This window comes from Oryx dammah, unplaced genomic scaffold (genome assembly GCF_014754425.2).
Source record: "Oryx dammah isolate SB20612 unplaced genomic scaffold, SCBI_Odam_1.1 HiC_scaffold_29, whole genome shotgun sequence".
NCBI classification, from domain to species: domain Eukaryota; kingdom Metazoa; phylum Chordata; class Mammalia; order Artiodactyla; family Bovidae; genus Oryx; species Oryx dammah.
The window spans coordinates 24,773,766-24,799,594 of NW_024070213.1; the positions used below are offsets into that span (position 1 = coordinate 24,773,766).

Consider the following 25,829-nt stretch of genomic DNA (forward strand, 5'->3'; position numbering starts at 1 on the left):
TCTTCTTCACTTTCTGCCATAAGAGTGGTGTCATCTGCATATCTGAGGTTATTGATATTTCTCCCAGGAATCTAGATTCCAGCTTGTGCTTCCTCCAGCCCAGCGTTGCTCATGATGTACTCTGCATATAAGTTAAATAAGCAGGGAGCAGGGTGACAATATACAGATCTACGGCAACCAAAAAATGAAATAAATAAAAAATTTTAAAAATGCTCTTTTATGTCTGAATGGGATGTAGGCACATCCAAAATGTTCAGCAATGGCTTTGGGCTGACAAGGATGAGAGGCAGTTCCACGTAGAGGGAAAAGACTGGAATTACTTTTCCTATGAAGCCTATAGTTACTGTGTGGAGCTGACAATAACATTAACAGTTTCCACTTGTTGAGCCCCTACTATGTGCCATAATGTGTACTGTATTACTGCTTTACACACATACAACTTTGCAAATCAAATCTGTTTTGATCATCTGTATTTTACAGGAAGTAACATTCTTAGAATCAGCTAGTCATTAGATGGAATTGCTGGTGTATTAAGGAATTGGACCCATTTGAAGTCTGCTCACTTTCCACTGGTCTTGCCAGTTGGCTCAGCAAAGAATCTGCCTGCCAATGCAGGCAACGCAAGAGACGTGGGTGGGGAAGATTCCCTGGAAAAGGAAAGGCAACCCACTCCAATATTATTGCCTGGAAAATTCCATGGACAGAGGAGCGTGGCTGGCTACAATACATGAGGTCGGAGAGAGTCAGACAGGACGGAGCACACACGCAGTTTCCACTACGCCAGGATCTCTCTGTTCATAACTTTGATGTCTCTATGTACAACAATGGAGAATATAGTACATGCTTGGCGGGATTGTTCTGAGACTCCACTGCTATCATTTCTCCGAAAGTACCTAGCCTAGTAACTGGCTCATGGTAAACAAACTGTAACTAAGTTTTCCCTTTTTTATCAGAGTGGAGCTGTCTCTGATGTTGAGTACGGAGCTGATCAATAGTCTGTGCCGAATTACTCCAGTTAACTTAAACCTCCAAGTCAGGCTGAAAAAATTCACAGAATCAGAGTTTTAGAGCTCAAAGATGTCAAAGTGCTTTCCTACAGATGAGGAAAATGAAGCTTAAAAAGGCAGTTATGGCCAACGTCACACTTAATTGCTTTCAGAGCAAAGCTGAGGCCCATTCCTAAGCCCCCTGGTTTTTCAGGCCACAGAGCTGCTTCTCTCCAGGAAGCCTAGGTTAGAAGTCACAGGACCTGGGGGACTCTGGCGTGCAGGTTGGTGGCCCTTAAAAAGTTCGGGGACCACCGATGCCCTTTCAGGCGTGGGGCCGCCAGAGCTCTGCTAACGGTAACAGGGAAGAGCTTCTCCCGTCTTGTTTTGTAATCCGGGAAAAGTTTCAAAATGCTTTTTGTTCAGTGCAGTCGGTAACTGAAGTATTTGACGACGAGTTCTTGCAGCATGATTTGTGGGAGTTAGTACGGGAGTTTTGCTCCTGGCGGAGAGGACAGAGGGGGCTAGGCGGTGCGATTTTCTCTTCAGTCAAGGGAGTCACGTTCCAGCCATCCGGGGCTGTTCAGTGGTCCCGCCCCCAGATGGGCGTGGCCTGGCGGAAGAGGGGCGTGGTATGGCGACGCAGGGGTGGGGCGAAGCAGGAGCTGGAGGAAGGAGGAAGGGCAGTACAGAGGCGGGCTCTCGGAGCCAGCTGTGCTTCGGCCTCTTCGACATGTCGGCGCACCAGCAGGGCACGGAGCTCGGTAAGGGCCCGCAATCGCTCCCTCTCCTCTCCATTGCTCTCGATCCCTTGCTTCCTCCAGCCCTGCGGCGCTCGGTGCCCTGGCCAGGGGTCCCGGAGGCGAGTGCTAGACCGGTCGGGTGGTGCAGGCGCGGGGGCAGCAATCCAGGAGATTCAACCCTTGGGCACGTGGACCCTGCAAGTCTTGACTCACGAGCCTTATATTTATAAGCGGTGGAAGAAATCGGAAGGGATTCGACTTTGACCTTTCAGCTCATTCGTTCACCTGGTTGCAAAAGAACAACAGCAGTAACCAAAAAACCCAAAGACCTGCAAGCAAACCAGATGAAAACCTCCGTTCCGTATTAACAGAATTACCTTGCGCTATTTAATGCTGGCTTTCCATGGGTTATTGTTGGCACAGCTCTATGTCCAGAGTGGTCGTACTGTTGAAAAAGTTGTCAGATCTCTGGACTATGTGCTGTATGCTAAGTCACTTCAGTTGTGTCCGACTCTGTAACACTACTGAGTATAGGCTCCTGTGTCCATGGGATTCTCCAGACAAGAGTACTGGAGGGGGTTGCTATTTTCTCCTCCTGGGGATCTTCCCGACCCAGGCATTGAACCTGCATCTCTTATGTTTTCTTGCATTGTGAGGCTGGTTCTTTACCCCACCTGGCACTATATAGTCCGTCCTTGGATTATATAACTTAATGGAAATTGTATGATTTTATAGGTACAATGATTTCTAAAAATGCTTGGATTATTTTGCCATTTATTTCATTTCATTGATATTATCAAATATTTCTGGCAAGAAAACCTAGTTTTGATTTTCCTGAATGTGAAAAGTTTGTATTTCAGATATAGCAAAACAATGATGGAACCAAAAGTTAGGGATCTTAGTTTAAGTATAATAGCTTGCTTATCTGTATTCAGAATCTTCACTTTAGCTGTGTGACTTTGGACAAATAACTTACTCTGCTTAAATTTCTTAATCTGTTAAATGATTATAATAGTAGTACTTGTCTCATAAAGTGGTTTGGGGATTAAATGAGAGGGTGTTAACTGATACATTGTGAGCACCTAGTAAACTATTATATACCATATACTTACTATTATACACTATTTGTGTGGAGAAGGAAATGGTGACCCCCTCCAGTATTCTTGCCTGGAGAATTCCATGGACAGAGGAACCTGGTGGGCTGCAGTCCATGGGGTTGCAGAGTCGGAAACGACTAAGTGACCAACACAAGCACACATACTATTTGTGAGTACCTAGTAAACGAGAAGGCAGTGGCACCCCACTCCAGTACTCCTGCCTGGAAAATCCCATGGACGGAGGAGCCTGGTGGGCTGCAGTCCATGGGGTCACTAAGAGTCGGACACGACTGAGCGACTTCGATCTCACTTTTCACTTTCATGCATTGGAGAAGGAAATGGCAACCCACTCCAGTGTTCTTGCCTGGAGAATCCCAGGGACGGGGGAGCCTGGTGGGCTGCCGTCTATGGGGTCGCACAGAGTCGGACACGACTGAAACGACTTAGTAGCAGCAGTAAACGATTATACACCACATATATAGTAAGTATAAGGTATATAATAGTTTACTAGGTACTTGCAAATAGTATATAATAGTACTCACAATGTGCCAAGTATACAATAGTATAAGGAAAATTCTGTTTTTAGGAGCCAATTTTGTGAAAATTAGCTGTAAATTTATATAATACATATGGGTACTTTTTTTTTTTTTTTTTTCTTAAAGTGATTGTTCTCATTAAACAGCTTGGATTTCATGAGATGGTTCAGAACTTTTGTCGAACGGTAGAAGCTTGTCTTTATGAAGGCAGGTGGTTTCCTCACCACACTGAGTCACCTTTACTCACTGCCCTTTAGTAGGTTATATTTTAAACTCTAGTTGTATCTTTGAAATGTGGACTTTAGTAAAAAAAGGAGTTTCCTAGATTGGAAGATCCAGAAAGATGATGGATGGAGGATAAGAATGGGCGTAGGCCTTAGTCACCTTGGTATCTTCAGGGTATGGCTGTGACTCTGTTTACCATTTGATGCGCTATTGTTTCACCAAAACATAGAAGTTTTTCTTTCAAGAAGCACAATTAAACCATTTTTTTTTGCTTTTTTTTCTTGAGTTATAACTGACTTAGAAAATTTTAATTTTATTTGCAAGAATTAGAATCATGTCCATTTCTTTGTTGAAAAATAACAGTATAGACAAAAGAAAAACAATTGCTGCATAGAAACTATAGAAAAATTGGTTTTTGTAAACAAAAACCAATTGCTATGTAGAATAATAGTACATGTAATTTTTATGCAGCTATTTAAATGATCATAGTTTTGTTTTATTCTCTTTGTTTAAATAACATCAGATATATTTCTTGGGTGTTTTTCCTTCACTGGTATTAATCATTAATCCAGACAGAGATTTAGCCTAAAATGCTAAAATAAATTATTTGAAATATTTATTTAGTGGGAAAAATCATTCAGTATTAATTTATGCAGTATATTACTTAGTGCCTTAGTCTTTTGAAATAAACACTAACTTTTTTTAAAGAAATGAACTTTTAATCCTTTATTGGGTTGGGAAGATCCACTGGAGAAGGGATAGGCTGCTTACTCCAGTATTCCTGGGCTTCCCTTGTGGCTCAGCTGGTAAAGAATCCGCCGGCAGTGTGGGAGACCTGGGTTTGATCCCTGGGTTGGGAAGATCCCCTGGAGAAGGGAAAGGTTACGCATTCCAGTATTCTGGCCTGGAGAATTCCATGGACTGTATAGTCCAAGGGGTTGGAAAGAGTTGGACACGACTGTGTGACTTTCACTTCACACCTTGATTATAATTAGATTATAGATTGACCTATGGTTCTCAAATCTGAGTACATTTCAGAACCACTGGAATGGTTTGGCCCCATGTCCAGAGCTTCTGATTCATTGAGATCTCAATTTGTATTTCTAATGAGCTATCGCCTAATGTTAATGCTGTAGGCCCAGGAGCCACACTCAAGAAAGCAAGAACCTTGGCCAAAGCCACAGGCTGCTCAAAAGCTAGACCAGCTCTAGGGTTCTTTTTCCTTCTGATTCCAACCTAGTCAAGCCTTCTTCATAGGAAGACACAGCTGTCACCTACCCACTTACAGCCAACACTGCTCAAAGAAAAAGAGATAATCTATCTAAGTATAATCTTTATATTTCTGTGGTGCACCTTTGGCCCTTTGTTATTGTTATTCTTTTGTTGCTAAGTCATCTCCAACTCTTTGTGACTCCGTGAACTGTAGCCCACCAGGCTCCTCTGTCCATGGGATTCTCCAGGCAAGAATACTGGAGTGGGCTGCCATGCCCTCCTCCAGGGGATCCTCCTGACCCAGGGATCGACCCGTGTCTCCAGCATCTTCTGCATTGGCAGGTGGGTTCTTTACCTCTAGAGCCATGTGGAAGTTTGAGTGATGTTCTACTTTCTTTCTCTTTTCTGAATACCATTAAAATTCAGTTTTGTTACTTCTGTCTTTAAAGAGATCTCAAGAGGCTTATGAAGTATGTTGGCAGTGTGGCTTCCTTCCAAATGTGATATTCTCTGGGGACATCTGGAAAGTGGGAGTGTTGTATTAGATGACTTCTAAGGATCTCTCTGCTGTCTGCCGGTATATCTGCAAGCTCTTGGTTATGTGCTTGCATGCTGAATCATGTCCAGCTCTTTGCAACCCTGTGGACTATAGCCCGCCAGGCTCCTCTGTCCATGGGATTCTCCAGGCAAGAGTACTGGAGTGGGTTGCCATTCCCTTCTCCAGGGGATCTTCCCAACCCAGGGATCAAACCTGCATCTTCTGCATTGCAGGAAGACTTTTACCTGCTGACCTATTGGGGAAGCCAAGCTCTTGTGTACAGAAAGGAAATTTTCAAAGATTTCTGAAAAACAGAAAAAAAAAGAAAAAAACTCCTTGAAAACTGATTTTTAGCTGAGACAGGATGGGGCAATTGTATGAATTTCCTGTTTTGCAGTAAAAAGAAATTGTTTTAGGCATATATTTACAATTGAAATGATCAGGAGCCATGATTACTGAGAAAACTGTTTTGCTCTGTAGAAACATTTTTTGTAATTCAAGTCAGAACAGACAAGGCAATTTATTTGATTAAAATACAGATAAAGGAGATCAGCTTTGGATTAGTTGCTAAACCAAGAAGCAAGATGGAATTTTGTATTTTATGAAATACATTTATTCATCCAAAAGTTGTTATTGAGTAGCAGTTGTGAACTGGTTGACATTACCTGGGCTCTAGGGATACAACATGGACAAGGGGAGTCCGTGCCTTCACAGAACTAGGTCCAATGGCTAGCTGCATTGAGCCACGCTGCAGTTAAAATAAGTGCAAATATGATATGCTGTTACTTTCCATTTATTTTTGTCTTTTAAAGAAATTAGATAGTTATGCCTAAACTGTACCTTAAATGAGTTATAATAACAGAGAAGAGTCTTGAGAGCCCCTTGAACTTCAATGAGATCAAACCAGTCAATCCTAAAGGAAATCAACCTTGAATATTCATTGGAATGACTGATGCTAAAACTGATGTTCCAGTACTTTGGCCACCTGATATGAGGAGCCAACTGATTAGAAAAGACCCTGGTGCTGGGAAAGATTGAGGGCTGAGGAGAAGGGGATGACAGAGGATGAGATATGGCATCATCAACTCAATGGAGATGAGTTTGAGCAAACTCTGGGAGACAGTGACAGACAGGAAAGCCTGGAGTGCTACAGTTTATGGGATCACAAAGATTTGGACACCCTTATGGCAGAAAGTAAAGAGGAACTAAAAAGCCTCTTGATGAAAGTGAAAGAGGAGAGTGGAAAAGTTGGCTTAAAGCTCAGCATTCAGAAAATGAAGGTCATGGAAGCCAGTCCCATCACTGCATGGGAAATAGATGGGGAAACAGTGGAAACAGTGTTAGACTTTGTTTTTTGGGGCTCCAAAATCACTGCAGGTGGTGATTGTAGCCATGAAATTAAAAGATGCTTACTCCTTGGAAGGAAAGTTATGAGCAACCTAGACAGCATATTCAAAAGCAGAGACATTACTTTGCCAACAAAGGTCCGTCTAGTCAAGGCTGTGGTTTTTCCTGTGGTCATGTATGGATGTGAGAGTTGGACTGTGAAGAAAGCTGAGCGCCGAAGAATTGATGCTTTTGAACTGTAGTGCTGGAGAAGACTCTTGAGAGTCCCTTGGACTGCAAGGAGATCCAACCAGTCCATTCTGAAGGAGATCAGTCCTAGGTGTTCTTTGAAGGAATGATACTAAAGCTGAAACTCCAGTACTTTGGCCACCTCATGAGAAGAGTTGACTCACTGGAAAAGAGTCTGATGCTGGGAGGGATTAGGGGCAGGAGGAGAAGGGGACAACAGAGGATGAGATGGCTGGATGGCATCACAGACTCGATGGATGTGAGTCTGAGTGAACTCCAGGAGTTGGTGATGGACAGGGAGGCCTGGCGTGCTGCGATTCATGAGGTCGCAAAGAGTCGGACACGACTGAGCGATTGAACTGAACGGAACTGAGTGACTGAACAACAGCAACAACAACAAGAGCAGTTTCCTCAAATACTGCAACAACACTGTGGTCCTCAAATTGAAAACTTGAACATGAATTTATTATTATCATCCAACCCACAAACTTCAAGTGTAGCCAGTTGTCCAAATAATGTTTGTTTAGTTCAAAAATTTCATTTCAGTATCATGTGCTGCCTCGAATCATCATGTCTCTTTAGTTGTCTTCAGGCTGAAATGATTGCTTAGTGTTTTGTTGACTTTTGCAGCACAGAGGCCAGTTGTTTTATGAAATGTTCCTCTGTTTCTGTTTGCTGTGTTTGTTTTGTGGTTAGATTTAGATTATGTATCCTTGGCAGGAATTTCACAGGATTGATGCTGTGTACTTCTCATTGCATCCTATTAAGTAGCCCATGATATTGATTTGTCTCATTATTGATGTTCATTTTGATCATTTGATTAAGGTGTTGTCTCCTAGGCTTTGCCACTGTAAAGTTACTTTTTAACCTTTGTAATTCATATGTCTTTTGTGTTGTGGTACTTTGAAACCAAGTACCCTGTTTCTCTGCAAATTTTCCATTTATTTATGTTTGTTTATATTAGTATACATTTCAGGTTTCCTATTTTTTTTAAATGGGTTGTAGTTTTTACTATTATTATTTAATTTTGAAATTGTTGAGGTTTTGCTAATGGGATTCTCTTCATCCTAGCTCCTCTCTCTTTTTAACATGTCTCATTATTTTTGAAGTACTTCATTCTCTTTTGGCTTAACAAGGTGTTCCAGGCTTCTCTTATATTGGATTGGCTAAAAAGTTTGTTCTGATTTTTCCATAACATCTTATAGGAAAGCCCAAATGAACTTTTGGGCCAACCCAATACTTCCCCTGGTGACTCAGATGGTAAAGAATCTGCCTGAAATGTGGGATGCCCGGGTTCAATCCCTGGGTCTGGAAGATTGCCCAGAGAAGAGCATGGCAACAAACTCCAGTATTCTTGCCTGGAGATTCCGTGGACAGGGGAGCCTGGTGGGCTACATACAGTTCATGGGACTGCAAACAGTCGGACACTACTGAGTGACTACACTTTCACTTTCAATACTTTCCCTGTCCCAGCACTAGAGTCAGCTCTTTCTCCAAGGAATGTTTTTTTCAGTGGATAATGGTGTTTAGAAGCCATGATCTGGGCAGTAGGTATGGAGACTGGCGTGTCCCTGCTCCTAAGCCCCTCACTTGGTAGAGTTAGACTGTGTACACACACACACACACACACACACACACACACATTTACTTCTATAGCTACCTACTTATCATCTATCTATATCTCTCTGTATAGTGAAAACCATGAATTCACACCGATTCTTCCAATTCCAGACCAGCATCACAGATTTATTCAGTTTTTCTTCCTTTGCATGTTTGAAACCCTTTACATGCTGGGTTGTACATACTCCATGCCCAGTAGACATTCTTCTTGACTTTCTCAAGTTCTGACCCCCTGTGCTGGGCATCTGCATCCAGCCTGTACCCCAACTGCTGCATGAGGCTGCTGCCCACATCGGCACCCCCAGCAGGTGGTTCTCTGGCTCAGTGACTCTCCCTGCTTCCCAGGGTGGGGGTAGGGTTTAGGACAGTTGTTAGGAGAGGACGGGGACCAGAATACATTTAAAAAATTTATTCTTATTTATTATAAACTTACACATATTAAAAAAAAAGAGCGAAGTAGAGTCCCTGCTGCTCCTGGCACTTGTTCCTTGTTGCTCATGTTAATGGCTGGGCTGCTAAAATGAGCGTAGCCTGGTCTCTGCTTTCCTGAAGCTCACAGTCAACTAAAGGAGACTGTCATGTATAAAAAATGATCACAGGATGATACAGGTGGCCATATTGTTGTTGTTATTGTTTAGTCACTCAGTTGTGTCGGACTCTGCGACCCTGTGGTCTGCAGCACACCAGGCTTTCCCATCCTTCACCATCTCCTGGAGTTTGTTCAAACTCATGCCATATAGAAGTAATCAAATTGGAAAGTTACAGAGGAATTTACAGGTAGTCCAGAGCAGGTTTTTGGAAAGGATGTTTTTCACAGGGAGTAGTTTTTGCAAAGGAACTGACCCAAAACAGCCTGGCATGTTTCATTAACTATAGGAACCCAATTTTCAAATTTCTAGTGCAGTCTTTTCATTCTATGACTAACCATACTATTTTAGTGAAGAGAGAAGAAAAAAGTCCTTCATATTCTATGTATGAAATTCATACACAGAGTCAATATATAATTATGTACAGTTGTAGGTTTTTGAAAAAATATTTATTTGTTTAGGCTGTGCTGGGTCTTAGTTTCAGCATATGGACTCAATGGTTGTGGGATGTGGAATCTAGTTCCCTGACCAGGGACTGAACTCAGGTCCCCTGTATTGGGAGCTCGGAGTGTTACCCACTGTAACACCAGAGAATTTCCATACTTTTAGATTTTAAATGGGACCTCCTTTTCTGAACTTGAACTTTGATTTTATATTAAAAGTCTTTTACCCTTTGCTTATAAGCATGAGTGATAAGGCTATCTTTTATTATTCTGATACTATTTTGATAAATGGCTTCCACGTGGCTCAGTGGTAAAGAATCTGCCTGCCTATAGAAGTGACGCAAAACATGTGGGTTCGATACCCGGGTTGGAAAGATCCCCTGGAGGAGGAAATGGCAACCCACTCCAGGATTCTGGCCTGAAAAATCTCATGGACAGAGGAACCTGGTGGGCTCCGTCCATGGGGTCACAAAGAGTCGGACACGACTGAGGAAGCACGTGTGATGCATGATTTTAGTAAATAGAAAGCACTATAAAGGAATCATTTGTGTCTGTGGTATAATTAAATAATCAACAGTCCTGCATGATGCCTGCCAAGTTAAAAAAAAAAAGCATCTGAGCTCTGTGAGTTTTAATTGTTAGAAGGGAAGACAGACTTCAAGCGCTCATGTGAAACAGGATGCCTCTGCCAGGAAAGAAAGACTAGTCAGCGAGACAGCGCAGAGAGCCCCGGAGGATGCGGTTTAGACGTGTCACTAGAGATTGTTTAAGTGGAGAGTGTCGGCCCTTTTAAAACACTGCCTGTCACTGGAGGATTGGGTCACCTTGAAATGTGTTCATCTTTGAGTTAAAGGCATGAAAAGGCACTTTGAAATTTTCCAGTTAACTTTGGTGTGTGTCGTGTGTGTGTCTGCAGTCGTATCTCTCCTCCACCCGCCTCAGCCGTTCACAGACAGCTCCCTGGAAACCAGCGTGGTCGCATGAGAAGGATAAATGTTTCATCTCCATTCCAGCAAACTATACAGACTTTTTTTAAAGTGTGGAGACACTCCAGGCTGCGAGTTCTGACTCTCTTTGTGGAGTCAGGCCTTCCTCCCCTAAAGCAGAGTCTGAGATAAGAGCAGCGTCCGGTAGTTCCTTCCTGAAGAGGTGCCACTTAGCTGGTGCTTTGGTTCTCTTGGACTGTGGTTAATAATGTCGAGATTGTGGCCTTTATTGTTGGACGGAAATAATCCAAATTAACTGCTCTTGTAATCTCGGTTCAGATAAGCTTTTCAACTGAGCACCTAGTGGACCCAACTCCTGCCCCATGGCCACAAGGTAGGGTGTGTGTGCATGTGTGTGTGAATGTGTGGTTTCATTCAATGTCTGGCATGTTTCGGGTAGAGAGACTGTTTATCTCTGTTATAGAAAAGAAAGAAAGTCTCTTAGTTGTGTCTGACTCTTTGTGACCCCATGGACTGTAGCCTACCAGGCTCTTCCGTCCATGGGATTTTCCAGGCAAAAATACTGGAGTGGGTTGCCATTTCCTTCTCCAGGGGATCTTCCCAACCCAGGGATTGAACCCAGGTCTCCTGCATTATAGGCAGAGGTTTTACCATCTGAGCCACCAGGGAAGTCCCTCTGATGTAGAGATCTATGTATAAACATTACCTAGGAATAGTCAAACACTTTTCTAGGAAAATAAACAGAGTCCACCTTTATAAGACTACTGTTGTTTTTTTTTTTAACATGTCACAGTTTCCTAGTAGGAAGGCATCTTAGGTATCAGTTTAACATCCCTGTGTTACAGAAGAGTAAATGGAGAACTAAGGAAGTTAAACCTGTGGGCACATGACTGTTGCGGGTGGTACTGGACATGAAGCTCTCTCTCGTTGCTGATTTATTCCAATACCTCCCTCCTCGTTAGTCAGACAGAGAAGGGAAAATATTGTATGAGCTCCCTTATATGCAGAATCTAAAAGGAAATGATACAAAGGAACTTATAAAACAGACTCACAGACTTGGAGAATGAATTACGGTTGCTGGGGGGAAGGGATAGTTAGGGAGTTGGGGATGGATATGTACACACTACTATATTTAAAATGGTTAGCCAACAAGGACCTTACTGTATAGTACAGGGAACTCTGCTCAGTGTTATGTGGCAGCCCGGAGGGGAGTTCAGGGGGAGATTGCATATATGTGTATGTATGGCTGAGTTGCTTTGCTGTTCAGCTAAAACTATCACAATATTGTTAATTGGCTGTACTCCAATATGGGCTTCCACAGTGGCTCAGTAGTGAAGAATCTGCCTGCCAACGCGGAAGATGCAGGTTTGATCCCTGGGTTGGAAAGATCCCCTGGAGAAGGAAATGGCAACCCATTCCAGTATTCTTGGCTGCGAAATCCCTTGAACAGAGGAACCTGGTGAGCTACAGTCCATGGGATCGCAAAGAGTCAGACTTAGTGGCTAAACAACAACCCTCCAATATAAAATAAAAAGTTTAAAAGAGGCAGATTCCTGACCTCCACAGTAGCTTTAACTATCCATATGAGAAGAGAAGCCCAGGAACTTGCATTTTCACAAGCTCCCCAGAAGGTTCTTAGGAACACTGCAGATTCAGAACCCTGCAGTAATACAGAGTGACCCAGATTAATTGGAGTTTCAGAGAACCTTCAGTGACTATTCAGTTGGCCTGTATCCACAGGTTCTGCATCTGTGAAGGGCTGGTGGTACTGTGCCATTTTCTGTAAGATGTTTGAGCATCCACAGATTTTGATATCCACAAGACTCCTGGAACCAATCCTGTGGATACCAAGGGATGACTAGATTATTTTTTGATAAATCCTTTTTATGTCACTTTTGCCTTAATATTAATATCTTTATATGTCATAGTTTTTTTTTTTTTTTAATCTTTGGTTAGCTAAGTTTCTGTAAGCAAATTTGGGGAGAATTTATCCTTTTATTTTCTAGTTGAAATATGTTGCATGATGTCTAAAGCATATTGTGAAGGCAGTATTGGGAGCATCAGGAGTGTAGGACACTTAAATGGGTGTATTTATCTGAAAAGTGCATTATATCTGAAATGGAGCACATTTTATTGAAATAATGCCTCTGGCTAATAGAAAAATGTGATCAAACAGTGGTCTTTGTGATGATTTTGGAAACTGACCTGAGAGCATCTTCTTTATGATCTCAGAGACTGGAGGGGACAGACCCTGAAGATCTAATACCCAAAGACATGGTGTTGTCTACCACAAAGAGTAATTTAGTTAATTTTCTGGTGGGAAAATGAACATATTCATATTTTGTTGGAGATTACAAATTAAGTTTGTATTGTGGACTCAGGGAGGAAGGGTACAATCCTCTTTACACTTATATTTGGTAAAGTAGCTCCAGCTCTGTGTATTTTGGCATTTTTGAGGGAAAATTGTTTTATTTTCTTTAGTATTTATGGAGAAACTTAAATGCTTCTGATAATTTTTTAGAAAGAAAGCAACATATTTCAGTCTTCCGTGTCTTTATAAGCAGAGTTTATTTTCCTTTTGCAAAAAAAGTGTTGATTCTTCAGGAAGTAATCATTATTATACTCTCAAATCTTTCCATCCAGCACAAATATGTAGAGTACCTGGTGTGTATTCAGCATTGTCGTGTTTTTGTGAAAGAGACCAGGGCTATACAAGTTGGGATGCCCCTCCCTTGAGAAACCTCATCATCAAACTTTAAAACTGGGAAAGCGTAAAGCTTCACTCTAGCCAAGGAGAGCAGACTTGGCTCATCCTTGGGATATGCAGTTGCCCTGTTTCAAACCATGAACCCGTCAACAGGGTATTCATTACTGACCTTTGGGTAATCATTTAAAAGTATTGCAGGAAATCTCCTGGGTGAGACAAATGAAGATCTCGCATGGGTTTTTATCATTGGCAACACCTCATGGATCTGGCTCCAGGAAGAAAAAGTCACAATTTCAGTCTGCAGAGGAATATTGATTGACTGGTTATTGTATTACACTAGTCATCACATAAAATAGAGAAGTTGTGGAAGTTAGTGTTTAATATGCAGAGTTCAGGCAATAAGTACTGGTGCTAATATGGAAGATGTCTTAGAAACAAAGCAGAGTTCTCTCTGCTTCTGAAAGAGAGTGCAATTGTTTTGATGCTGACAGTAGTACTTTTACAAGCCAAGTAAACTCAGGCAGCCTACACAGTGAATGTCCAGGGATCTGTGCTTGGCTGTGTATGCTTCACCAGGTTTATGGATTGTGGTTTTTCTGGAAAGCACACAGAATTAGGTCCTTACTCTGGCAGCATCTGGCTATGTGACCTTGGTCCCCTAGTCCCCTATGTGGCTAGGCGACTCCAGTGCACTGGCTTGTACTTTACAAGTTGGTGAAAAGGATGCATGGCAGCGTACATTTATCTCTTGTAGCCATTGTGCCACTGTTGGGGGGACATTGATAATGGGGAGAGTATGCATGTATGGTGGTTTTTTGTTTGTTGTTGTTTAGTTGCTAAGTTGTTTCCGACTGTTTGCAACCCCATGGACTGTAACCTGCCTGTAATCCTCTGTCCACGAGATTACTCAGGCAATAATACTGGAGTGGGTTGCCATTTCCTTCTCCAGGGGATTCTCCCAACCCAGGAATTGAACTCGAGTCTCCTGCATTTGATAGGTGAATACTTCACCACCAGGGAAACCCAGTGGGGCAATCAGGAGGTGATAAATAGGTTTACCAACTAGAGTACATCATGAGAAATGCTGGGCTGGAAGAAGCACAAGCTGGAATCAAGATTGCCAGGAGAAATATCAATAACCTCAGATATGCAGATGACACCACCCTTATGGCAGAAAGTGAAGAGGAGCTAAAAAGCCTCTTGATGAAAGTGAAAGAGGAGAGTGAAAAAGTTGGCCTAAAGTTCAACATTCAGAAAACGAAGATCATGGTATCTGGTCCCATCACTTCATGGGAAATAGATGGGGAAACAGTGGAAACCGTGTTAGACTTTATTTTTTTGGGCTCCAAAATCACTGCAGATGGTGATTGCAGCCATGAGATTAAAAGATGCTTACTCCTTGGAAGGAAAGTTATGACCAACCTAGATAGCATATTCAAAAGCAGAGACATTACTTTGCCAACAAAGGTCCGTCTAGTCAAGGCTATGGTTTTTCCTGTGGTCATGTATGGATGTGAGAGTTGGACTGTGAAGGCTGAGCACTGAAGAATTGATGCTTTTGAACTGTGGTGTTGGAGAAGACTCTTGAGAGTCCCTTGGACTGCAAGGAGATCCAACCAGTCCATTCTGAAGGAGATCAGCCCTGGGATTTCTTTGGAAGGAATGATGCTAAAGCTGAAACTCCAGTACTTTGGCCACTTCATGCGAAGAGTTGACTCATTGGAAAAGACCCTGATCCTGGGAGGGATTGGGGGCAGGAGGAGAAGGGGACGACAGAGAATGAGATGGCTGGATGGGATCACTGACTTGATGGATGTGAGTTTGAGTAAACTCTGGGTGTTGGTGATGGACAGGGAGGCCTGGTGTGCTGCAATTCATGGGGTCACAAAGAGTTGGACACGACTGAGCGACTGAACTGAATTGAATTCTTTCAAAGCTGGAAATAGGAATGTCTATTAACATCTGTTAAAATGAAAGTGGTCTGTCAGTCGTGTCTGACTCTTTGCGACCCCATGGACTGTAGCCTACCAGGTTCCTCCTTCCATGGAATTTTCCAGGCAAAAGTACTGGAGTGGGTTGCCATTTCCTTCTCCAGGGGATCTTCCCGACCCAGGAATCAAACCCCAGTCTCCCGAATTGCAGGTAGATGCTTTGCCATCTGAGCCACCGGGGAAGCCCTACACCTGTTAAAATTTCATGCCCAATAATTGAATTAAGTAAATATACTTTATGCTCTAAAGATTCTATATACAGCATCCTAGAAATAACTTTGAGTTTGGGATCATAGAGACCTGTTTAAATCTTAGTCCTGACATGTGCTGTGTCACCTTGGACAAGTAATTTAATCTCTGAGCTTCAGCTTCCTTGGCTCAGATGGTAAAGAATCTGCCTGTGTTCATGTTTGGGAACGCATGTACACCCGTGGTGGATTCATGTCAATGTATGCCAAAACCAATACAGAATTGTAAAGTAAAAAAAAATAAATAAATTATTAAAAAAAAAAAAAAAAAGAATCTGCCTGTGATGCAGGAGACTGAGGTTTGGTCCTGCTTGGGGAAGATCCCCTGGTTCTCCGGGGGAATGGCTACCCACTGCAGTATTCTTGCCTACAGAATTCCACAGACAGAGGAGCCTGGTGGGCTACAGTCCATGGGGTTACAAAGAACTGGACATGACTGAGCGACTGACACTTTCACTTTACCTTCTTTCCGTTTCCTCATCTATAGAATGGACCAAAAGCCTTCGTGGCAGAATTAGTATGAATATTCAAAGAGAAATATAGTTAAGTCACCCTTAACCTGATTAGTGGTAGCCATTATTCCAGTGATCTTCTGAAAATATGGCTTTCGTTATTACTTCACCTCCTCCTCTAAAGGCTTGCTTCATTTCCTTTGCTGTTTACCACTCATCTCCCAAAGTCCTTTGCCTTCTCTTATGGCACCGACTGATTTCTGTCTTGTGTTTGCCTTTTGTAGTGATACTTTGTTATTATTATTTTTGGCCATGCCTCATGGCTTGTGGTATCCTAGTTCCTTGGCCAGGGACTGAATCCCCACCCACTACAGTGGAAGCTCAGAGTCCTAATCACTGAGTTACCAGAGAATTCCCTGTTGTGATGCTTTATTAACATCCCTCATATTACTTCTTGTTGTTCATTTACTCAGTCATGGCCAACTCTTTGCATCCCCATGAACTGCAGCACGCCAGGCTTCCCCGTCCTTCATTATCTCCCAGAGTTTGTTCAAACTCATGTCCATTGAGTTGGTAATGCTATCCAACCATCTCATCCTCTGTCATTCCCTTCTACCTTCTTGTTCTGTGCTCAATCTTTCCCAGCATCAGGGTCTTTTCTAATGAGTTGGCTCATGGTATCAGAGTACTGGCCAGAGTAAAGACCCTGGGAAAGATTGAAGGCAGGACGAGAAGGGAACGACAGAGGACGAGATGGTTGGATGGCATCACCAACTTGATGAATGTGAGTTTGAGCAAGGTCTGGGAGATGGTGAAGGACAGTGAAGCCTGGTGTGCTACAGTCCATGGGGTCCCAAAGAGTCGTACACGACTGAGTGATTGAACAACAAAAAACTGGATCTTCTGCTTCAGCATCCGTCGCTCCAATTCAGGGTTGGATTCTGGATCTTTAACCTCTGGGTAATCGAGAGTCAGCTCATGTTAGGGATTTTCCTTATGAGGCAGGGGAGATTTTGACTCTGGGGCACCTGCCTCTTGCAGCAAGTTCTCCTTACCCCTGCAGTATATGGAGGGTGCCTCTCCCTTTGTATAAAAGCTGTCTAGGAAATCTCCAGTGATTAAAAACCCACCTTGCAATTTGGGAAACTGGTTTGATCCCTAGTTGGGGAACTAAGATCCCACATGCCATGGGCCAGCTGAGTCTGCACACTGCAACTAAGACCCTATGCAGCCAAAACTAAGAGTTCCTTTTTTTAAAAAAATGTTGTCTGGAATAAGAACAGAAAATTCCCTCCTCACCAATGAGTGAGCAATCGATGATGTAGAGAGCTCCTTTTCCCCTGGAAAGGTAACTTTAATAAGTACCAAGGAGTGACCCTCTAGTTGTGCTGTTTGTAACATTTAACCAGGGGGAATATTGGGTGGCTGGCGAGGAACCTTCTCGCTATTCCCTGCCATTTTGACTCCTGTCCACTCTGTGTTTGGTACAGTTGACCTTACAGAAGATCTCTCAGGCTTCCAGTCTTCCGTAGCTGTTAGATCCTCCCCTGCAGAAGGGAGCAGCCTTGTTTGTAAAACTTGCACCCAGCTCCCGTGGAGAGCTGGCTCAGTCATGTGACTGCCTCAGGAGCTTCCGGTTCTGGTGCGGCAGTGGGGGTGGAAGTGGGGGGCCTGTGTTCCCGGGGGGTACACCCTGAGGGGGACCGCTTCCCCGATGTTTCCCAACGATGAGCGTGGCCTCGGAGATGCTCTTCTAGAGCTGATTCAGCTGAACTTCTGAGTTGGCACATCAGCTCCCTTCTTGTTTCAAGTAGGGGTGATTTCAAGTTTTTGGTGATGTGTCCCAGAGTGTCTGGTAAAAGCAGCATCCTTGTTAAAATCCTCTGCCATCAGAGAAGTTCTTCCTGAGGAGAAATTTTGGAAGGCGATCGCTGCTGCTGCAGGAGGCAGAGTTTTAATTATGCACCGGGAGGTGGGAACTGCCTAACTTCCGTTTTGAGCAGAGATTTCCAGGCAGTGTTGACAGTCACTGTGTTTCATCATGTGGTGGGGGTTGGTGTGTTTGTTTGGGAGCCAGCGGCATCAGCTCCAGCCATGCCTGCTTACCGGCAGGGTGTTTTAGCATGTGTTAGACGCCTACTGTTTAAGGGGTACGGCTATATCCCAGGCTCCTTCTGCATGTGTGTAGATATATGTATTTACACACAGATAAAGGCATTCCTGGAGAGCAGGAGACTGTGGTATGTAGGGTTGTGGAAAGCATTTGATATTTTCTGTAAATCAGAGGATATTGAGAGGATTCTGTAAATCAGGTGATATAAGGCATGTATGGTACATAGAGTAGCTATGCAATAAATGTTTCTTTTTTCAATTTTTCTTTCAAAACTTCGTTCACGCCACTTTCAAAGGATGACATCCCAGTTTGAGAATTTGGGTATGTAGTTGTAACCCCCTTAGGTTAAATTTTTCTGCAAATAAATATATATGTTGGGATGGTTACTCACTTATGTATATAGCCTCCTTTTTTTGGAAGGAGATTGGCCTTTGAAGTCAGACTGCCTGGGATTCGAGTCCTGATTCTTTTACCTATGATTTTTGAGTTTTCACAGCTAAAAAAATGTGGTGAATAAAAGCTGGATCACAGACTGAAGATTAAATGAGGTATTATATGTAGGGCAGCTGGCATCGTGCCTGGAATGTGGTGAGCTATGGTAAGGGTTACTTAGCCTTCTCTTTACAAGAGATGTAACAGAAATGTTGAAAGGTTTTGACCTTAATGCTCAAGAATAACTGGTTGTGAACAAGAGCATTGCTGATTAGAATATAATATGGGGTTGTGAGGGAGAAGTTCAAAGGATCTAGGGCACCTGGAGGCCTCGTGTATGCTGGAGTCTAATGTTGAAAGAAGGTATGTAGTCAATAATGCCAACTCTTTGTGGCTCCATGGACTATAGCCAGGCTCCTCTGTTCATGGGATTCTCCAGGCAAGAATACTGGAGTGGGGTACCATTTCCTATCTCAGGGGATCTTCCCAACCTCCTGTCTCTTGCGTCTCCTGCTTTGGAAGGCGGATTCTTTACCACTAGCACCACCTGGGAAGTCCTTTCTAGTGACTTGCTTCTCTTCCTTTGGAAATGTATTAAAGGTAGTTATCATTTAGAGGTTACCCCCCCGCCCCCGCCCCAGAAGGGAATTTATCCATCCCAAGTTTTTTTATTTTTCTAATTTTTGAGGGATGATCAGCATCTTTGAAAATTGTTAAATAACCAGACTACAGAGTAAGTATTGGCTTACTCTGCCAATTGGCTAAGTATCATTGATGTCATCAAGTAACTGTTTTAGGCAAGTAATCCCAGACAAGTCAGTTCAGTCCAGTTTACTTCAGTCTCTCAGTCGTGTCCGACTTTTTGTGACCCCATGGACTGCAGCACCCGAGGCTTCCCTGTCCATCACCACCTCCCAGAGCTTGCTCAAACTCATGTCCACTGGGTCTCATCCTCTGTCTTTCCTTCCTCCTCCTGCCTTCAATCTTTCCCAGCATCAGGATCTTTTCCAGTGAGTCATTTTTCCACATCAGGTGGCCAAAGTGTCGGAGCTTCAGCTTCAGCATCAGTCTTTCCAGTGATATTCAGGACTGATTTCTTTTAGGATGGACTGGTTTGATCTCCTTGCAGACCAAGGGACTCTCAAGAGTCTTCTCCAACACCACAGTTCAGAAGAATCAGTTCTTTGGCGCTCAGCTTTCTTTATAGTCTGATTCTTACATCCATACATGACTACTGGAAAAACCATAGCTTTGACTAGACCAACATTTGTCAGCAAAGTAATGTCTCTGCTTTTTAATATGCCATTTAGTTTTGTCACAGCTTTTCTTCCAAGGAGCAAGCGTCTTTTAATTTCATGGCTGAAGTTACCATCTGCAGTGATTTTGGAGCCCAAGAAAATAAAGTCTGTCTCTGTTTCCATTGTTTTCCCATCTATTTGCCATGAAGTGATGGGACCTGATGCCATGATCTTAGTTTTTTGAATGTAGAGTTTTAAGCCAGCTTTTTCACTCTCCTCTTTCACTTTCATCAGGAGGCTCTTTAGTTCCTCTTCGATTTCTGCTGCAAGCGCTCATCTGCTATTTTTGCTTTGGTAAAAGTAGATATTGGTTTCAAAATCAAAATACACAAAGTTTAATAGCAAAATTGTGGTGATTCTCCTAGGACATTTAAAAAGTATTTGCCTGAAAGGTGAAGTGTCAGGAATAATATGAACTCACAAACTTTAGGAAATCAGTTTATGCGCCTCTTAAAATGTGTTCTTCATAACTTACTACATCTTACCTTAGAGACAAAACATAAAAGTAAATGTTCCTATACACAACTATGTATACAGAAGATAACAAATGAGGACCTACTGAATAGCACAGGCAACTCTCCTCAGTGCTCTGGTGTGACCAAAGTGAAAGTGAAAGGCGCTCAGTTGTGCCCGATTCTTTGTGACCCTGTGGACTATACACTCCATGGGATTCTCCAGGCCAGAATCCTGGAGTGCATAGCCCTTCACTTCTCCAGGGGATCTTCCCAACCTGGGTTGGATCCCTTCCAACCCAGGGATTGAACCCAGGTCTCCCACATTGCAGGCAGATTCTTTACCAGCTGAGCCACAAGGGAAGCCCAAGGATACCAGAGTGGGTAGCCTCTCCTATCTCCAGCGGATCTTCCCAACCCAGGGATTGAACCAGGGTCTCCTGCATTGCAGGTGGAGTCTTTACCAACTGAGCTATCAGAGAAGCCCTATAGTGACCTAAATGGGAAGGACATCCAAAAAAGAGGGGATATGTGTATACGTATAGCTGATTCACTTTGCTGTACAGCAGAAACTAGCACAGTATTGTAAAGCAACTACGTTGTTTAGTCGCTAAATCATGTCCAACTCTTCTTCGACCCCATCGAGTGTAGCCCTCCAGGCTCCTCAGTTCATGGGATTCTCCAGGCAAGAATATTGGAGTGGGTTGCTATTTCCTACTCGAGGGGATCTCTCCAACCCAAAGATCGAACCCATGTCTCCTGAATTGGCAGGCGAGTGCTTTACCACTGAGCCACCTGGGAAGTCCCAAAGCAACTCTACTCCAATAAAAATTAAAAAAGAAAAAATAAATCTTCCTGGGTGAGCTCATGTATTGCCTTACATTCACAAGTAAGTGGAACGTGTGTTATGAGAACAGAAGGACAGGGCAGGAGTAATGCGGGAATTGGTTTCAGGAAAAATAAGTATAGGTTGTAAGTATCTGTTGAGTTCCATTACCGTATTTCTTCTTTATTTTTGGAAGGGAGCTTAACATCCTTGTTTAAACTGAAATGAAGTAACTTTTATTCCTGTTTTAAGTTCTGTTCTGCAGCCTTTAAATTATGCTTATACTTTGATAGGATTAGTTGTGAGTAAGTCTGTTCTAGTATTTAAGTATCCTTGCAGACTAACTTGTGTGACTGGCATGACATCCAGCTTTGTGAATAATGTTTTCTATTTAAAAAATGCCAAAGGCCTTTTGAGACACTTTCAGATTTTAATTTAGGAAAGCCTGTCATCCAGTCTCTCATTGAGACGAAAGAGTTAAATAGTTTTTCTGTGAGGCTCTTAGCTCCTAGAACAATCGATCAAATCTTCTCAAAGGACTGAGAGATGGATCTTTACCCAGCAGGGGGCCAAAGTTTTCCAGCTTCTTGATGAATTTCTCTGAGGTCTAATGATTCCTTTTGAACACTGGGCACACTTAGGGGCTTGGAGAAACTCCGATAAGTTTTCCCAAAGTTCATTGAATTGAAAGGCTAACTAAGTATTTGGACATACTTAAAACCAAATGTGGTTTAGTAAGCCTTATAGGGTGTCTTTATGAAAGGGTATAGGGTAAAATCAAGATCTTGGCAAGGAAATGTCTTGTAATATGGGAAATTTTGTTGATTAGCAAATTTATTTAAGATGCTAATTTGTCTAAAAAACATGTGCTTTCCAAATTCAAAAAGTACATGTACCTTCCCAACTTTCTTTGCCTGGAAAGGGTGTAGATAGAGGCTGAAAACCAATGCTTGCTTTAGGCTGATAGAAAGTCTGTTTCATAAAGGTGAAAAATAAGGTAGAGTGTCAAAGAAACTGTAAAGGACCTTTTGTCTTCTTGCTTCTTAGATTTTTTCTCTCCTATCCTTACAAAGCAAAGCGTTGGTGATGTGATGAGATGTCAATTATCATGTAAATCCATATGTTAAGTCTAAGTCCAGAATGTGAGCCCTGGTGGTCTATAAGCATGGATAAGCTTCATCTTTTAGGAGTATAATGGTATACTTCCTAATGACATTTCTGAAATAGAGGGAAAATGAGATATAGGAATGCCTTGTTTTATTGCACTTTATTATACTTGGCAGAAGTTGTACTTTTTACAGACTGAAGGTTTTTGGCAACTTTGCATTGAGCAGGTCTATCCTCACATTTTCCCCACAGCATTTGCTCATTTCTTATCTCTCTGTCATGGTTTGGTAACTTTGCAGTATTTCAAACTTTTTCATTGTTATTATATTTGTTATGGTAATCTGTGATCAGCGATCTTTCATGTTACTCTTGTAATTGTTTTGGGGCACTATGAACCATGGTCATAGCAAACTTCATCAATAATTGTTGACTGTGTTCTGACTGTTCCACCGACCTGCCATTCCCCCATCTCTCTCCATCTCCTCAGGCCTCCCTATTCCCTGAGAGTAAATAGTATTGAAATCAGCCCAATTAATTACTCTATGAGTGTGCGTGCTAAATCACCTTAGTTGTGTCCTACTCTTTGTGATTCTGCCAAGAGGAGGGGGTCCTCCCTGGGATCACAAAGAATCGGACATGACTTAGCAGCTAAAATAACAATCATAGTAACAAAGAAAGGTGAGCTGCAGAAGAAAAGTTTGAAGCTAAAGAAACTTATCTCCTAAACATCAAAGTGCAAGGTGAAGCAGCAAGTGCTGATATAGAAGCTGCAGCCTGAAGGTGGCTTCACTGAACAATAGATTTTCAACTTACAAATGATGTGAGAAATGATGGTTGTCCTGGGGAAATTCCTCCCAGTGTTTGTATCAGTAAAAAGCTCATTAGATGCTTTGGGGGGCATGGATGGGGCTTATCAACCATAGGATGGTTCTGCTGGGCTATTTCATTGAAAGACTCTCAATTGTCAGTAATTCGTGGTCTTCTCTTGGCCTGGTCCATTTCTGTGGAGGTGAATCCTCTAATCTTTTTCCTGGCGGGAACATAAGTTAGATGGCTACTGTTCTCAAAGTGGAGGGGGAGCAAGCTGATGGTGGCTCTGGATATCAACCTTCACTGTTCCCTTCTATCTGCTCTACTGTAATCTTGACGACAGAAATAGTACAAGGTGTTGAGGGAGCACGTTAGCAGTGGCACCTAATGTATGTGGGGTGACAGGAAGGCCTCCTCGAGAATGATTAAGCTGGTATCTGAAGGATGAGAAAGGAGCCAGCTGGGTGAGGATGAGGGGAGAGTATCCTAGGCAGCGTGCATGTGTGCTCAGCTGCTGAGTCGTGGCCGACTTCCTGTGGCCCCATGCACTGTAGCCCACCAGGCTCCTCTGTCCGTGGGATTTCTCAGGCAGGAATACTGGAGTGGGTTGCCATTCCCTTCTCCAGAAGATCTGCCTGACCCAAGGATCAAGCCCATGTCTCCTGCATTGCAGGCAGATTCTTTTACCACTGAGCCACCTGGGAAGCCCCATTCTAGGCAGAAGGCTTATAAATTTATTTGAGTAGATGTGTCTTGTAAGGGTGACCAGGTAAGTTGTCAGTTTGTTACAGTAGTTCATATAATCAGAAGAACAGCACCAGGGATGTAATACCAAAGGCACTCTTTCTTTTGGTGGTTAGTTATATTAACTAAGTAATGTACTTAGTCGCTCCATCGTGTCTGACTCTTTGTAACCCCATGAACTGCAGCCTGCCAAGCTCCTCTGTCCATGGAATTCTCCAGGAAAGAATACTGGAGTGGGTTGCCATGCCCTCCTCTAGGGGATCTTCCCAACTCAGGGATGGAACCCAGGTCTCCCTCATTGCAGGCAGATTCTTTATCGTCTGAACCACCAGGGAAGCCCAACTAATTAATACCATGTCCTTTTCAGATATGTAAATAACAGCAATGAGTTTCTAAATGAAATGTTTGCTTAGGAATCCAGATTTAAACTTACTACATTGGGTATGAGAAGTTGGACCCTGTGAGGAGTCGAATGATTACATTAGTTGCAAGTTTTTCTTGTTAGTTTGTCTGTTGCTTGTTGACTTTGTCTTCTGGATGTCACCTGAGATTTGTTGGTTCGTTTCTGTAGTAGTAATATGACCGATTAGACGGAGGAGCCTGGTAGGCTGCAGTCCATGGGGTCGCTAAGAGTCGGACATGACTGAGCGACTTCACTTTCACTTTTCACTTTCTGGCATTGGAGAAGGAAATGGCAACCCACTCCAGTGTTCTTGCCTGGAGAATCCCAGGGATGGGGGAGCCTGGTGGGCTGCCGTCTATGGGGTCACACAGAGTCGGACAAGACTGAAGCAACTTAGCAGCAGCAGCAGCAGCAGCAGACTAGTTTTAAGCAGATACTGAAATTTAGATTAGCTGTTATGTAAATCTAAGTATTCAAACTAAGGGTTTGAAGAACTTTTGAAATGCTTTTAGAATCCTAGGGCAGATTAAAATGATGCATCCCAGACTTAAAACTTTGATGTCTCCAGGAGTTGGTGATGGACAGGGAGGCCTGGCATGCTGCGATTCATGGGGTCGCAAGGAGTCGGACATGACTGAGCGACTGAACTGAACTGAAAATATATTTGACTTGAATTCTTCCACCCTAGGGTCTCACTTAGAATGCAGTTCTTTGCCTTCTCAGCTACCCCACCTCCCCTTATCTCTTCCCCTTCACAGCTGTTGGGGTGATTCTTTCAGCATGGCATTTTTTTAGTTCCTGCACCAGCAGACTCTCACTTTCTCTCTTTTTTAAAGAGGAACTTTTTTTTTTTTTTCCGGTTTGGCTGCACCTTGTGGCATGTGGAACCTTAGTTCCCTGACTAGGGCGCAAACCTGTGCCCCCTGCATCGGAACTTGAAGTCTTAACCACTAGATGGCCTGGGAAGTGCAGATCCTCACTTTCTCTTAAACTTTCATAGCACTGTGTCCCTTGTTTACTCATTAAAAAGGTAGAATAAGACCTAAGGTCCTATTTCTACTCTTATTTTCACATCTTTTGGTTGCAACATAGCTATAATTTTGGCCAACTCAGTAATTTTGGCATCTAGTGTGCTGTGCTGTGCTGTGCTAAGTCTCTTCAGTCGTTTCCGACTCTTTGTGACCCCATGGACTGCAACCCACCAGGCTCCTCCGTCCCTGGGGTTCTCCAGGCAAGAATACTGGAGTGGGTTGCCATGCCCTCCTCCAGCGGATCTTCTTGACCCAGGGATTGAACCCTCGTCTCGTACATCTCCTGCACTGGCAGGCGAGTTCTTTCCCGTTAGCGCCAACTGGGAAGTCCACCTAGTGTGATAGGGCTTACTAAATCTGTTTCTAGCTGATTTGAATGCAGATTCCTTTTTATGTCCGTTGTGATCTATCTTCAAGTTTTCGCAGTCATATATTAGAGAGTATATGTAAATGTTCCAAGTTATCCTCGTTCTAAACATCTTCAGAATGTCCCCATTTTATTTGTATCTTCATTTGACATTATCATTTGATATCAAAGGCAAAAGAACCTACCCATTTGGCCCTATTTCTTTTTCCTATTTAACCATTTCTTTTAACTATTTTAAACTAACTTTTATTTTTTTCCTCCCAGATTTTGAGAAAGTAAGTGTTCATTATGAGGCTTCCCAGGTGGTGCTAGTGGTAAAGAACCTGCCTGCCAACAACC

General features: G+C 42.9%; 1 protein-coding gene across 1 annotated transcript in view; it reads left to right on the forward strand.

Annotated features, from left to right (window-relative positions):
• The first annotated feature begins 1,607 nt into the window (after nucleotides 1-1,607).
• DERA (deoxyribose-phosphate aldolase) overlaps nucleotides 1,608-25,829 on the forward strand; it is a 118,073-nt gene continuing 93,851 nt past the window's right edge. The window contains exon 1 of the mRNA XM_040235265.1: nucleotides 1,608-1,750. Coding sequence (XP_040091199.1) covers nucleotides 1,621-1,750 — 130 coding nt within the window. The 5' untranslated portion in view covers nucleotides 1,608-1,620. The remainder of the gene's footprint in view (nucleotides 1,751-25,829) is intronic.